The following is a 15,594-nucleotide window of genomic DNA, read 5'->3' as shown; positions in this document are numbered from 1 at the left end:
GCTGGGCACTCTGTCCCCATCTCTCAGCTCCTCCTGCAGCTAGGAGATTCACTCTATAATTGCTTTCTTAGTCCACATTTTATCCTCAGCTGACAGAATTCCATTAGGGTGATACAAGCTGCGTGACAAAGGGGTGTTTGTGTCTCACAGGGGCTGTAAGTCATTTCTCGGCAAACAAGCAAATAGTCACAGAAATGGGCAAAGAGACCACCGAGCCAGGAACCCCCCTTCTTGTGCTCTGAACACCAGGACCTCAGCACTCTAATGGAAGCAAACCTTCTTCCAGCATGTTACGCTCCTCTCTGCTCTTCAGAGGAGACAAGTCAGTGCACATTTCCAAAATGAACATTTATCTCTGCAGCGTTTCTGAATGGACAATAATCAAGCAGGCAGACATGCACCACTGGCACCCCTAGAAACAAGGGCCCCATGCAAACAGGAGCCACAGATCACAGACAGCAAGTCACCTACATATGGGAAACTAGATGAAATCAAACTAATGTTGTAATACATCTGAGCACATACAACAGGCTGGTCACACCTGCAAAAGAGTCTCCACATTTTTTGAAGAATATTGGAAGAGATTTTGCTACTTCAGTGACTCTTACCAGAAAAGTGGCTCCTGTTAGAGCTCAGCCTCCTGTATCAGCAGCCCCAGAGCATGGAGGCCAGCCTGAGGCACCCCTAATACAATGCATCTGCTCACACCAGTGCTGGTTGGGACTCTAATCCCTTGCTATATTCCCCAGGCCAGTACAGATGTGCACCCAACAGTGAGGATTGCCTAAGCAGACAGCAGGAGGAAATGGGAAATGCATTCTGTTATCTTGATCCAGCCCCTTTAAAGCAAGTCACTACAGGTAAAGGTGAGCAGCTATGACATAAAGGTTTCTGAGTAGCCCAGAAATTGGAAGTGGGCTAAAGTTTAATAATTTAACATCAAAGGCTTCAGCAAGAATCCATATTAATCATTCATTTGTCTTTGTCATGCTTTTGACAATGTCAAATGCTGTGTTACTCCACACATTCTTGCTGGATTACTCTTGCTGAAACCGTGCCTGACATCGACTGAAGTCACAGACGATAGAGAGAACTATGACCCATTTGAGCTTGACCAAGTATTTTGCAATCATTTACAAAACCTGGAGTTACCGCAAAGGATTAGGGCTGAAAAATCATTAGTCCATCGCATAGGACTTGAGATGCTCCAGACAGATACAGAGAAGACAGATGAGCATAGAAAATCCTCTCCGCCCTCATACTTTTTCTGATCAATAAGAAGGATGCTGTTCTGTGCCAGGAAACATGACAGATTTCATTTCTCTTCACATTCAATGCAATTTTCTCAGAAGAACAGACAATGCGACAGGCCTCATCTCATCTACAGATTGCCTACATGACAAATCTGTGATCATGTCTTAAAACCTTGCTACAGCCTCTCCTCTTCCAAACACATACATTTATATCAGTTCTTAGCCCTACCAATAACCCTCCTTTCAGCTCCTCCTCTTTTTCGGTTTGGAGCTGCATGTGATGGTCATCTGATTTGGAGCAAAAATTAAAACTTGGTTCTTGGTAGAGCTACACTGGTAAACACACGAGGGGAAGCAGTTCTCAGAAGAGCAGAGAGTTCTTTTGTCAGTGCAGTTTGGGAAGAGCCTTTAAACAGAGTACAATATACTCAACATACGCTATTTTACATTTAGTAGTAAAGTGTTTTGTATTTAGTACAAAATACATTTTGTTGCTCCATCAATACACAGAAACCTGGGAAATGCATTGCTATCTTGTGTCTTTTCAGCTTAGCCAACAACAGGTAAGAAGTATGCTTTTTATAAGCAAATATACAAGATATTGCACTCCTCACCCAGTACAGAAAGGGAAGCAGCATGTTTTGGTTCTATATCAGGAGCTGCAATAGTATCTGTTTCATGTCTAAAAGCATATACTGACTTCAGTGCATTCAGTTCTCTGGAAACAGTGAGCAAGTTTTAAACAAGAAAGGAAGAATCTTCTATGGAAGAGATTTATAGGTTGTCACAACTGACAAATTGTCAGTGAAAAGTACATTTGCATAGCTACAAATCCTGCAGCATAATTGGTTGGTTGGAGTTTTTGTTTAAACAACTAATGCAGGGTGTGTTGTGTTTAAAAATGCAGTTCACTCCTTACCTTCTGCTAGTTGAAAAGCATTTACCATTTCTCAAAAGTGATGATCGTTGCTGGCAACAGATCTGGTTGGTGCAGCACAGAGGTATGGCCTCCTTGTTCATATAACCAAATTCAGGCAAAATAGGAGAAAAGTGCACTGCTCTGTAGCAGGAGGACTCTGAAGAACGTGTAGAGTGCCTGTCAATGGCACTTCAGGCAAAACATCTATTTTGCTTTTTTCATGGTAGTGAAATAATGAAAGAAATAATTATTCCACTGCAAGAGATGAAAGAAGTGACAGCTGAAACTTACTTATTAAACCTTGATAAACCCACTTCCTAATCTCCATTTTCTAAAAGCATTCATCACACTTCTGCACGGCCAGTGGAACCTCTCCAGATGTCAGACACAGTGTCAGTCCCTAGAGAGAGCCATGGCATCAAAACATACAGTGGCAGCCCAGAAACAGAAAGGTAAAGAACATTTCCTCTAATAAGGGCATTTCCCAAAGAACTATTTACAGGCATCAGAAACAAAGCAGACACTTCCCTCTAATGAGGAGCTTCATGATCATCCAGGTAGGATTTAGGAATTAAAACTTAAATACTCTGAAAGCCTCGTGTTATGACCATCCTGCTTCACCCAAGTGCTTGGTACTTGGCAGGAACAGTTGTCAGTTAGCAATAAGGTTCTCACTCACTCCTTTATGTTCCTTCCTCCCTGGATTTTCAGTTGAGAGGAGAAAAGAAAAAAAATCAAACAGATAATGACAATTACAAAACCCAGAAAACTGAATCCATGTTTTACATTTCGTTAAGAACAAGATTTCCCGTAATGAACAAAACTTCCTCTCATAAGACAGGAGGTGGTTCAGCAGCAGCAGACACAGAAAATCTTCTGTTTAGATGATACATATCTCGAAGAGCTAGACCGCAGGTATTTTGGGTTGGATGCATCCAGGACTTTCCAATCACAATCCCTCGTTATCTTTTCCTCCTCTGCAGTCGTCTTTCACATATGCAGGTTTTTGGACGCAAAGCTGTTAAGGAAAATTGAGTGCTGTTTTAAGGCTGTATCTGTATTAACAGTGAAGCCACAGATTAAGATGAGGAAGAAACATGCCCGTTTCTCCTTCCACCCCAGAAAGAAAGCTAAGCTCCTCTTCTCAGTAATGTTTCTTACACTGACAGTGAGCGATGCCAATTTTTTCACAGTCCCATGAAATCGCTCTCCTATGGAATCTGGTCTGAATTCAGTGTTGACACTGTTCTGAGTAGGAGGGGACCCCCCGAAGTCTCCTCCAACCCAAGTCATTCTACGAATCTATGTTACCAGTTACTGCGGCTGGTACCAGTAAGTACTACAGAGGAGACATGGGGCAGCTGGCAACAGGCAATCCTCAACTGATGACTTCAGAGGCATTCTGTGTCCTTAATGCTTGGCCACGGCAATGACAGCTATTCTTCACTGGACATAGGGTACGTCTGCACTGGAACCCAGGATGTCATTACAACTGGCAGAGATGTTCAAAATACTTTTGATGCAGCTAATTCTAATATACTAACATCTTTGAAGCTGTACTCGTACAGGCAATGGCATTTCAAATCCTTCTCCTATAGAACTGTTATTAAAAGCCATCAAATAATTTCTGTAACACTTTCCAGAGAAACTAATTGGAGGAAGTGTCATGCTCAGGAGAAAAAACCGATCATGAATATACCAGCTTGGCTGAGAATTTGTAATGTATTTAGGGAGCTATTCTGAGTAATTTACAATGAATGACTGAGACTCTTCAGACGATAAATACAATCTACTCTTTCTCCTTGGGAAAAAAAAGAGGTTATCTTTTTAATTATCACTTTGTAAGAGAAAAGACCTACCAGAAAGACAGTGGGAAGAACAAAGTCAATGTTTTCCCCCATGTTACACTTATTGTGATTTCGGATTTGCTCAAGGAGCAACAAGCAGCTAGTTCTGAGACACATACGCATCATGTCTAAAGCTGCTTAAAAGGCCAGTGGGGATGCAATGAGCCTATTATTCCAAAAGCTATCTATGAACCTGTACAATTAACACCAATTTTCAGTTTCTCTTAAGTCAGTTTCTTTCCTAAGGACTTCTGTGTTTGTGTTGGTATAAGCTATGACTACATGCCACATATGTCTTTGATTTACATCATCCACTTTGAGATGTCAATACAGAATGAAAATCCACCAGAGTATGACAATTCCTGGTTTGCCTTCCTATGGCAGAAAAAGTAGAGCTAAATATATGAGAGGTGTAAGTCTCCCCACTTTTCCCAGTTTAGGTCTATAACAATGTTCAGTATCCACAAGTCTCTCTGTAGAAAGTGAGCAGAAGAAAACTGTAGAAGACAGAACTAACCTGGATCAGGCACAACCTGCTTCTTTTTGCTGTTTGTGACAATCTCATTTTCATTCATCATTCGGACATCCTGATCTCCCATGTGATTGCTGAAAAGATTAAAATCAGTACAATAGCCAAAATAATCAACATTGTGAAAAGTTATGCGAGTCATGGAACGGGTTACCAAGTTATTTAGGTCCTGGAGGCTAAACAAAGCTATGAAGCACAGCCACATTATATGAGACTGTCTAGAAAGGAAAGGCATTCCGTCTGCATCCACCTGAAGGATTTCTTGCCAGCTGTAATTAGTGGCATTCATTCAGGCACATATTCAAATATAAATATCACATTCACTCTACAATTTTCTTGCCTGCCTAACACAGCTTGAACCACATTAACCAACATGAGATTTTAAATCAGTGCTGCACAAAGAGGGTATAAAAATCCCTATATGGAACTTAACACTGTTTTGTAATGTGGATATAGCATTATTTGAAAATTTTCTGAACTAAACAAAATTCATTTACTGTGACAAGTTTCATTTGCAGGCTGCTGCAAAATTTTAACAATTTATTTTGGGAAAGAAGTAATAACATCAAAGTTAAATTAAATTAAACAAACTACAGAAAAAAAAAGTGACCTGAATTGAAAGTTAAAGAAAAGATCCCTAATAACATCTCCCTTTCACATAGACAAGAACAAAACATCCATGCCTTTGGGAAAAAAAGAAGTGTACTTTTCTTTTCCCTACAAATACTGCACAAAATAGGTTTCTATTTTTGGAGAAAAATGTAATGTCTCTCAAACTGTCAGAGTGAAACAGGGAAACCAATAGTGAAGTAAATCTGAACTTACACTATTGATGATAATATCAGACTCAAGTTCAGGGTTCATAAAGTCTTGAACAGTGACAAATGAAATAGAATAGGCCAAAATCAGAAGTAACAATATATAAAAGCTCAAGAGCATTTTTAAAATGGAGGAATATCAATCCAGCACGTAGTAAGGGATTTGTCTTCTATTGCTGAAGTACCCTAATATTTTAGTAGGGTAGTAGGTGAAAAAAAAGAAAGGACAACTGAAAAACAGGCTGAGAAGAAAGACCAAGAAAGCTCCTGCACAGAAGTCTAGAAGAGAAGAGACTCAGCGTGTTCTTGACTGGAAAACAGATCATGAAGTTTGCGTGATCCCAAAAGTACACCCCTCTTCAAACTAAATCAAATGATACGTGTCTTATAAATACGCTCAAAGTAAGTTACATGAAAAAGATCTATGATTACAGCTGGTGCTTCTCTGCTTCCAATAAAATAACTTTACTCATAAAAAGATGTTAAGCTGAAGAAAGTAAAGCTTCATTTCTCCTCTCTCTTATATCCCACTGAAAAATTCCTCAAAAGTATTTCCTCAAGACAGTTTCATTTCAGTAACTTTTTCACTTGAAAAATTGTTTACCTCCAAATTTTACCATGACAACACAGCCACTTGTACAAAAACCTGAGTCTAACACAATACATCCAAACAATAATAATTTATTTCAACATCTGACAGTACCAGTGGCCAACAGCCAATACTTTAGAGAAACACAGGAAAACAAACCCTGCAGGCAAATATGAAATTCTGTTCTTAATCAGGACAGTTTACGTTCCCTTCCACTTATTTCTAAATATTTGAATATTCTTTTGAACAAATCATGTGCCATTTCTGAATGCAAAACTGTCATCTTTTTTTCCGAGTGATGTATGTGCAAGACATTCTATTTGTTGGCTGTGCAGCATATAGGAAAGTGGTTATTTCTATAAGCTTTCGATTTTTCACTTTTCAATCTTACTTAAAATAAATTATTCATTCAATCTTTATTTTCCTTGCTAGGGACTATTTTTTAGACCCTACAAATCCTGACCTTCTAAACAATAGTGCATTTTTCACTGCATTTCACCGTATTTTCTGTGAGATTGCCAACTTAGAAGCCTAACTTCTTTCTTTTGTGTTTATTACTATAGGCTTCCATGAAAGCACACGTAAATATGAATCATGAATCCCAGTAAGTGCTAAAAAGTGTTTGCAAATAAAGCTGATAATTTGGTCCTAGCATCTAAAAAACCATTGGTTATTTGTCATTAAGTGAGGCTGAGTATGCTTTGGATGAGAATTTTCTATAGCAATATACATATTGCCGACACTAGTCACATAAAAACATTTTTTGAAAAGGAGATTCTTTCTTCCAATCAAGATCCACTCACATACCTAATAACAGTTCTCTTCTCCTGATGGCAAATCTTCTCATCATCTGTAAAGAGAATGGTATGATACGGGACCACTGGATCACAGGTTGGTAGGATGCCTGATATGACATGGTTCACCATATCCAGAATCCCATTGTAGACAAGCAAGTCATCCACCAGAAGCTAAAGATATTTAAGAAACAAACAAGACAGCTAGAAATCAGGCATTGCTTTCAGCAGTTGTCTCGATCAATTAACTAGAAATCATTTTGCCCTATTTCTTTCACAAGTCTGGTCATTATTTTAGCTTTTGTTCCTTAAAACTTCCATTTCTCTCTATTCGTTGCTGGGTTTTGATTTTTTTTTCCCCAAGATTTTGTCTTATCACTGATGTTTCTAACGCAGCTTTCAAGTAGGTAATTAAAAATGTATTTCATGTTTTACATAATTGCCATTCTATTAACTGGAGTGAATCACTCTTAAATCTAGGAATTAATGAATCTCACCTCACTTCAGCTGTCTAAAACTTGGGTTTCTAGTTTAAACTAGTCCTCCAGGCCTGCTCTATAGTCAGTGGAAAAAGGAAAGCTTTATCCTATCTTAAAATAATTATCTAAGAAAAAAATCAGATAAAGTGTTCTTTCCCTGGACAAGAAAGGGAGGACAGATGACTGGCATAGATTAGTCATTTTAATACTAAATGCAGAGTTAAATAAGATGAATCCCATCCTTTGAGATTATATGGAATCACACTTCAGTAAACTGTGAAAATAAGTACAGAAATCAAGCAAGCTGACTCACCAGAACATACAAAATGCATACAAAAACTACTTACACCGAATTCTTTCACACCTCTCTGGGGTGTTTTGGCATAATTCCATAACTTGATCATTGACACAGTAGTAGGTACGTCAAAAATGACATATACCCTATTTACCTGTAAAAGAGAACTAATTTATATTTAACAGCACAAATTCCCCAAAGAAATTAAATTCTCATGCATGTTCCATCAAAAGAGGTCCGTATTTCAAGAGCTGTAGCTAGAGGACAGATAACATGCTAAGGATTTAAGTTCAGCTGTCATCTCTGTTGATAATTCACAGCTGTTGTCTCTACCCCAGAGCTGCCCTCTGAAATGTACCTGTAACTCATCAAAAGATCACATTTACACCTGAGCTTGTCACCCTGGACTGCTAGCCAGTCTTAAATGGTCTTAAAGGTCCTTTCCAACCAAAATGATTCTATGATTCAATTGGAGGAAGGGTAGAGAGACACTTTAATAAGTATGTCATCAACCAAATATGACATATTTGAAGACACAGGCTTCAGGATAAGACAAGCCGGTGTCTATTCTAGTCTATTCCATTCCACTTCATTTCTTTCTACCAAATATGAATGGAATCCACCTTTCTATTTGCAAGATTAAAATTTCTCCTATAACCCCTGACCTCAAAAGCTCTTACAGAAGTTTTGCAGTTTTTGTGTGAGGTACACTAATAGGAGCGTAGAGACAATTCCCCCAATGCTTGCTAAACAATTATTGCATGAGGTACTGTTCATTTCCCTTTCAGTGACATCAACGTCAAGATGTTAAGACCAAAGATTAGGCTGTAGGAAACCAGTCTTGCCTGTTACAGTTAATTCTATGCTATTCCCTTTATGATGTACTATATCAACTGTGGGCCAACGTATCTTAAGCTTCATCTCTAGCATCCTCTGAAGTTTTAATCCTTTGATGCACTGGAGAAGATACTGTTAGTTGTATTAAATCATTATGCATTTTTTTCCTGAAGAAAGGTAGATGTGATCAATAGAAATGTTTATATCTGTGATTTTTCCAGAAGACAATTTGGGCATAGTCTCCAATAGTCATTGTTAGTCTCACAGCCAGTGATAAATTTGATGGAAAATACATTCAAACAAATAAATCAAATGACAATCAGTAACAGGGGAACAAAGAATTCAAATTGTACTTACACTAATAATTAATTTGCAAAAGACAAAAACACTTTTAGAATTAGAAAGGAAAAGAAAGGCTATAATATAATATTTCCTTAAGGCTTTCAAACCTTCCAATACAGCAAAGAGTTAATTCAGCTTTCAAGGCACCTGGCATGTTTCAGAGCAATGAGGATGCAAGCACACACAAGCTTTGGTTCAGCATCCCAGCTACAGAGGATGACCATGAACGGGCCGATTGCTTAATCCATTTGCTCTTCCTGGCTGTACAACCACACCATGGAAGGTGGAAGACAGAAAAGTACTATGTGGATCTTGAAAAGGTATCATTTGCTACAGTTTAAGGACAGAAACTGCCACTAAATTGCTTACTCTTCCCTCCTGCATTCCACACTTTATCAATTTACCCTTTTAATACTAATATCTTATGTTCTTCTACAGAACTTTGGTGTCAGACATAACACCACAAAGCAGCGTATGCATCTGTGCTACAGCTCCAGGTACTGGTATTTTCCCTTTTGCCAAAATGAAATAGCCTCTGCGATGTGTCTTTTATAAGGACATGAGCAAACTCAGATGGTTGTCAAATCAATCATTCATGATGTTATAATGGATATCTGAGTGTCCCACCAAATTAATTACCAGGATTAAAGACGTGGGATCTACACAGTAGGAGCCTCAAGCATTGCACAGACCTTCCATTATCCTAAGAAATGCAAGTGATCAGTATTCCCAAGTATACTTAAAAGCTTTATCTTAATTATACCCACTGCATTACAACATATAACAATAGATGAAGTATTTTCAAAAATTGACTTAATTCTTTGCTTTTAATATTCTAATTAATAATCGTAACATATGGAGTAAGGATTTTTCCAACACAGTAAGATACAACATATCACACGTCAGGTTTACATTTTGTTACTTTTGAAATCCATCCTCTTCTATAAACAAATACATCTTAATCATGTCCATAACAGGCCCATAAAAAAATGTCCTCTCCCAAAACAAAGTCAGAACTCATCTAAGTTTATCTACCTTTCCTGTTTAGATATTTGATAACTCATATTTTAAACACAGGGCTTCTAAAAGGACTGAATCACTTGGTGCCTTTAGGACATGAAATACTGTCATCTCTAATGTATGAATTTGAATTCAACACAGATAATGAGATTAAAAAAATTCTCACTGCTGGAACAACATTCATTGCTTTTTGTAGAAATGAATTTAAGATTCGAGTCCGCTTCCGTTTGAAAGGTGTTTATTGCACAAAACACGCATATTAAACTCCTTTGTCAGTATCTTTATCATTGTAACTGAAAAAACATCTACGCCAGCCTTGGAAATTCTTCTGCTGTTGCACCATGGAGACAGAAGTAGATTACAAACCTGGGAAATCTATACTGCTGCTATCTGTGCAGTGAAGAGAAACTGGAATAAAAATAACTTCTTCTAAACGGCAGTGATTTAGCATCAATTACTAATATCAAATTTACCTAAAAATTACATATGCTTCTAGCTACGCCTATGCACATCACTGAAATGGAATGAAAAGGGAAAACGTACCAAACCAGGAAGAACTGGTGCAAGCCACATATGTCTGCCATCGGTTGTGTTGTTTACTCTGTCGATTAGTTTGTCTGGAGTTCGGATGTCTCCAGATACATCTTCTAAAATGTTGACACTATCTGGAAAAGCAGCAATATCTGAAAAAACCTTTAAGTGTAAATAACGGAAAAGTATATTTCAGAAACAGCATATTTAAAAGTTGATGCTCGCTCTCCCAGATTCCGTGAGCAAGTATTCACCACTACAGCAGTAAAACTTAAAAATACTCCAAGAACTTCACATAGGTAGCTGAGAACTTGGGGGCACATTTTTAAAAGCAGGAAAACTCTTACAGATTCTGGCATTGAAAATTATTTTTAAAATAGGAATAAATTAACTAGTTGCATTTAATTTATTTTCAAATACGTATTTACGGCTTCATCAATAAAGTTCCCTTATCAGGAATAGGTACTTCCAAGCTTTTTTTGTGACAAAGACCCATTCTTTTAGCATGACCTTGTGAAAACTCCTCATATGAAACATATCTTGAGAAAGTATCCTTGTAGGAGGGTAGTCATCAGTCAGACTAAGTTTTGCTTGAGTTCCTCAAGGTGTACGATAAAAATCAGTAAATATCTAACAAGGCCTCCTTTCAGTTCTTTGAGAGGGATAGATTAAACCTTCTACTGAACAGGCTTTCTATGTAACCAGATTTTCTCCATAAGAGAACATTTATGTTAAAAACATACATATGTTAAAGACACGCAAAGAAATGTGGATGGATGGCACTGTCTTCAGAACTATACATCCCTAGCAATCCAGTTTGAGGGACATTCATTTCCCCTTGTCCTGCTTTCTAAAAGGCCCGAGTCTAAGTATTTATGCTTTTTATGCTTTCTAGTTGGCTAAGAAACTGTTTCTTCCATGTGACTGAACGATGTGAATTATATGTTGGGGTATGAAGCTTTCAGCTCTGAAGAGACTTTAGCTGATACAGAGCACCGAAGTGTAACCTTGATGACTATGAATCTTTCAGACATGTCCTTCATCCCCTCTGTTGGCTACCCAGGGAACACTGAATCAAATTCAAAGTCTCAGCCCTTTTTTTCACAACTGGATTGGGTGTCTATAATACCCTAAAGCTCCAGAACAAGAGTTATGAAAAATTTCTTTCTTGTGAGACAAGGAAAGATTTCATAACAAAGAACTGAGCTCCACCTTTTCTTATGAATTTATAGCTCATCAAACTTTCTGGTCTTTCCATACCATTGAAGAAATAAACATTAATAGCAAAAAATACCATATCTTTCTCAAGCCTTCCCTTCTCTAACCTTGTCCTGCTTTGTTGGTGCATCCCATTCAGAGAAGATATGTTCTAAAAGTATATAGAATACATTAAAACATAGGGAAACAAGTATCATCACACAAAGACAGAGAAATATAAGCAGAGTAATCACATGGGATAAACCAGCAATTTGTAGAAGTAGCAAGTGATGCCATATGATAATTTGCCAGGGAGCAAACCGTGTATCTGAAAAGACAGAGGCGCTTGGTCTGTAGAAGGATACTGTTTTCAGTTAGTAAGATTGGGTCTCCGTGTTCATTGAACAACTCAAGTCCATTCAAACCGATGTAGTATGGATCACCCCAACTTGTCAGAAGCTGAAACTGAAAAATAACTAAAAAGTAAAAAGCTATTAAGGAAAATTTTGATACTGATGTTTTGTCCTAACAGACTATTTAATCTGCAGTTTCAAAAATTATTGTGTAGCCCACTCCTCGATGTCAGACACCTGAACTTTTTTCGTGTGTGTCTTACCTTCTTGTACACTGCAACTTATTAATACCACAGCTCCTATCTGGAGCCTTTACTGCCTTCCTATGTTTCCTGAATATGCCTTTGCCTGGTTTTGAATTATGCAGGTGATATGCAGCAAATATACCCCTAAACTAAATGGCAGAAAAATGTAATGATGGAGTCTGTGCTGTCCATTTGTCTAATGGAGCATTCATTTGTATCTCTTTCCTCTACCCAGACACTGATTTTCATGAAACCAGCAGGAACTTAATATTGCTGAGACCTCATTGTCTCCAAACTTGGTTAGAATAGCCTAGTAGATTTAAATAGATGCACAGATAGCACAACAGTAAGTATTATCCCAAAAGACTCTGCTTATCTAGGAAATCTTAAGCTTAAAAAGCCACAAACATTAAGAAAAATGGCAAAAATATTACACAGTTCTGGTCAACCTTAATAAAGATATAAAATCAGACAGACATTCAAAGATATGCAGAAAAAATGAAGACTACTTCTAGCTTTGATAGGCTGGCTGGATACTGTGCTAATGGACCTCTAGCTCCAGCTTGGATGGATTATAAAAGGCAGGAGAAAAAGCTACCAGAGCATCTGATAACAGGTCACACATTCATATATTATTTTCCCTTTATTTATTCTTAATTCACACTTAATGGAAGCCTTTCTCATATTCTTGATATCTTGTTAATTTCTTACAACACCAGAAGTTGTTGGATTCAAAAAGGTCTGGACTCATAACCACAGTATATAACTCTAAAATATTCTACATGACAAGTAAGAAAATGACAAAGGAGGATACAACCACATGGCATTAACGGTGCTTCGTAGTCCATACTAGCTTGTTCCATTCTCTTTGAACCAGTCCTGCCAAAAAAACACCAAGACAAAATAGTTTCTTTATGTACCCTTGGCTCATTCAGAAGAGAACAAAACCAAAGAACTAAGCCTCCACAAACACCACCCCCTGACAGCCCCCACCTGCTATTATGGACTAGATTGTCCTCTGATCTCAGTAAAATCTGGTTAACAGTATATAGTTAAAACCCAGTGAAACGCTTTGCTCTAAGTGCTCCACATTTTCATCCAGGTGCCTCATACAATTGGCTTCAACAGAGAATATGAAAGAATACTAAACTGTTAAGAGAAATTGTGTGGTTCAGATAGCAAAAACATCGTACTTTACCTCCTTTGTACTTTATTAACCAGCTGGGGCTGCAGATAGTCAAGAAAGAGAATTTCTTGGGCAAAGTCAAAATGGCAGTTGCCTGGTCCCTTGCGGATAAGAAAGCCCTCTGATGGGGAGATCCTGTGACCATCCAGTGACACGTGGACTACCTTAGCCTTGTTTAAAATGACATAACATAAGATTACGTGACATGACATTACATTACATAAAATAAAACAGATCCAAAACAATTGTATTCTCTTCAGAGGCTGAAATAATTTCAATAAGTTTGTTATATTTATTTCATTCCTCTATAGTATGACATCCTTTGGTAAAAGGAAGCCTAAACCAGCAGATACTAGTTGCAATCCATAGTGTGCAGTTTAGAGCATCTTAGGTGACATTGATGGGGATGGGAGAGGTGCAGATTTGGGGAAAAAACAAGAAAAAAATGTTGAAGAGATCCTGCAATTATTGCATCTCACTAGATCTCAGCAAACTGAACCTTCCTTTCTTCCCCAAAAGGGTTGTCGAGCACTGGAACAGGCTGCCCAGGGAAGTGGTGGAATCACCATCCCTGGAGGTACTTTAAAGACGTGTAGACATGGCACTTAGGGACACGGTTTAGTGGTGGACTTGGCAGGGTTAGGCTTACGCTTGGACTCGATCTTAAAGGTCCTTTCCAACCAAAACAATTCTATGATTCCTGAGCCTGCAACAATACATACACACATCGACAGAATGGAGAGACTCGGCTTTCAATTTGGCGAATGTCACAAAGGTGATCTGAGGAGACAGAGTCACCGCGCACCTGAATGCACTGCTAGATCAGGCCTGATTGCTCAGCACTGGCTGAGGTAGCCTTTAAGAAATCACATAACCGGCGGTCTCTCGAGAGCAGACTCTTTTGCATTTATAGAAAGCCTGTATTTCACCACTTCTATTTATCTTTGTGGCAGGCAGCACTTGGACTTCTCCAGGATCATGCAAACTCATCTACCAAGCAGTGCTGTGTGTAACCTAAGGGCATATGAATTACAAAGAGGTACCCGTAACCAGGTACCTTGTCCACATCATAGCTGCATGCACATCTTATACAATCTCTGAAAATTAAACTAAATAATTCAGGTGTCCTTGTTCAGATGATGCAGGAGTCCCAGCCCCTTCACTCTCCCCCATTAGCACCATCTGGTGTTGTCTGCATGATCCCAGTCACAGAACAATTCAATCATGCAGCAACAATTATCACTGCATCTTGCCCTGAAATATGTTAAATATAACTTAATTACAATCAGCACTTATTGCACCGAGTGTTTCCCTAACTACTGGCTAAGGAAGGAATAGTATCTGTAAAATATAACAAGATGGCCTTATAACTGGTGCTATGATTAGAGCTTGCTGATTAATGGACTGAACCAAAATAGATTCATTTAATTAACAAAAGTCTTATTTTAGCCTAAAGGTAATGTGAGTCAGCTTTCCCATCTTTGGATTTTATACTGACCGATGTATATATGATAATTTGAGGTTAACTTAGTTTTGTATGCAAATATTTAATTTTCATTATTAGGATTTCTATTAAAATATATATGCAATATTTATAGTTAAAATTCCCATTTCAAGTGTCTATCCAAGAAGAACTTAAAAACATTCAGAGTTTTCTCCAAAGCCTGTATATTATCAGTGACCTGATATTCATAAGTTTTCGCATTTTTTCCATTTCTAAACCATTTTTTTATTCAATTACAAATTCAGTAAGTTAAACATGCAATATCCCAAAAGAAATTAATTTTCAGGAAGTTTGTTTGTTTGGTTTTTTTTTTTACACAAACATTTCTTGATTTGAAAACCTCAGGTATTGTACTAGACTAGAGGAGGTGCTCAGTGCATTTCCAAAGTATGAAGATTAATTAAGAGGGAACGTCCGTATGAGTACCAAGTATGGACAAATAACTATTTCTGGTTTCATCTTTAATAAGCTTGGGAGCAAAGAAAGGAAATACCCTTTTCATACCAGAAACCATTCTGCATGCTACTTTCCAGCTGAATCAGTCTGCCAGGCTAAGGAGAGCAAGTGAAAAATCCACTGAAACACACTTTAGTTTAGCAAACATGTATTGAATGGGAAGTCTAGAGACTTAGAGATGAAATCTTACCTATTACACCACAGCTGCTTATATTTATGTGCCCTTTACAGCCCTCATTTCTAAGTAATTTTCATCATCTGAGAAGGCACTCAACCATCACACATAGCATTTTAGAAATCACATAACAAAGCTTTCACAAGGTAATTTTTCACAGAGCTGGAAATAGCACACAAGCCTTCATTTTGACAGTTCACTGCCATTACCCTCTCATACTGAAGC

At 37.9% G+C, this 15,594-nt stretch overlaps 1 protein-coding gene across 4 annotated transcripts in view; it reads right to left on the bottom strand.

The window, feature by feature from the left end:
• Positions 1–1,540: 1,540 nt before the first annotated feature.
• The window catches only part of KATNIP (katanin interacting protein), a 60,264-nt gene continuing 46,210 nt past the window's right edge, over positions 1,541–15,594 (bottom strand). For all 4 annotated transcript variants that reach the window (XM_068420127.1, XM_068420126.1, XM_068420128.1 and 1 more), the window contains 8 exons: positions 13,247–13,404; positions 12,863–12,927; positions 11,816–11,926; positions 10,266–10,405; positions 7,576–7,677; positions 6,763–6,923; positions 4,537–4,625; positions 1,541–3,190 (listed from right to left, as the gene is read on the bottom strand). In XM_068420127.1, coding sequence (XP_068276228.1) covers positions 3,135–3,190; positions 4,537–4,625; positions 6,763–6,923; positions 7,576–7,677; positions 10,266–10,405; positions 11,816–11,926; positions 12,863–12,927; positions 13,247–13,404 — 882 coding nt within the window. In that variant the 3' untranslated portion in view covers positions 1,541–3,134. The remainder of the gene's footprint in view (positions 3,191–4,536; positions 4,626–6,762; positions 6,924–7,575; positions 7,678–10,265; positions 10,406–11,815; positions 11,927–12,862; positions 12,928–13,246; positions 13,405–15,594) is intronic.

The sequence above is a fragment of the Nyctibius grandis genome, chromosome 30 (assembly GCF_013368605.1).
Source record: "Nyctibius grandis isolate bNycGra1 chromosome 30, bNycGra1.pri, whole genome shotgun sequence".
Classification (NCBI taxonomy): Eukaryota; Metazoa; Chordata; class Aves; order Nyctibiiformes; family Nyctibiidae; genus Nyctibius; species Nyctibius grandis.
Note: the sequence above shows the minus strand (reverse complement) of the source record. Positions and strands in the feature narration are given on the sequence as shown.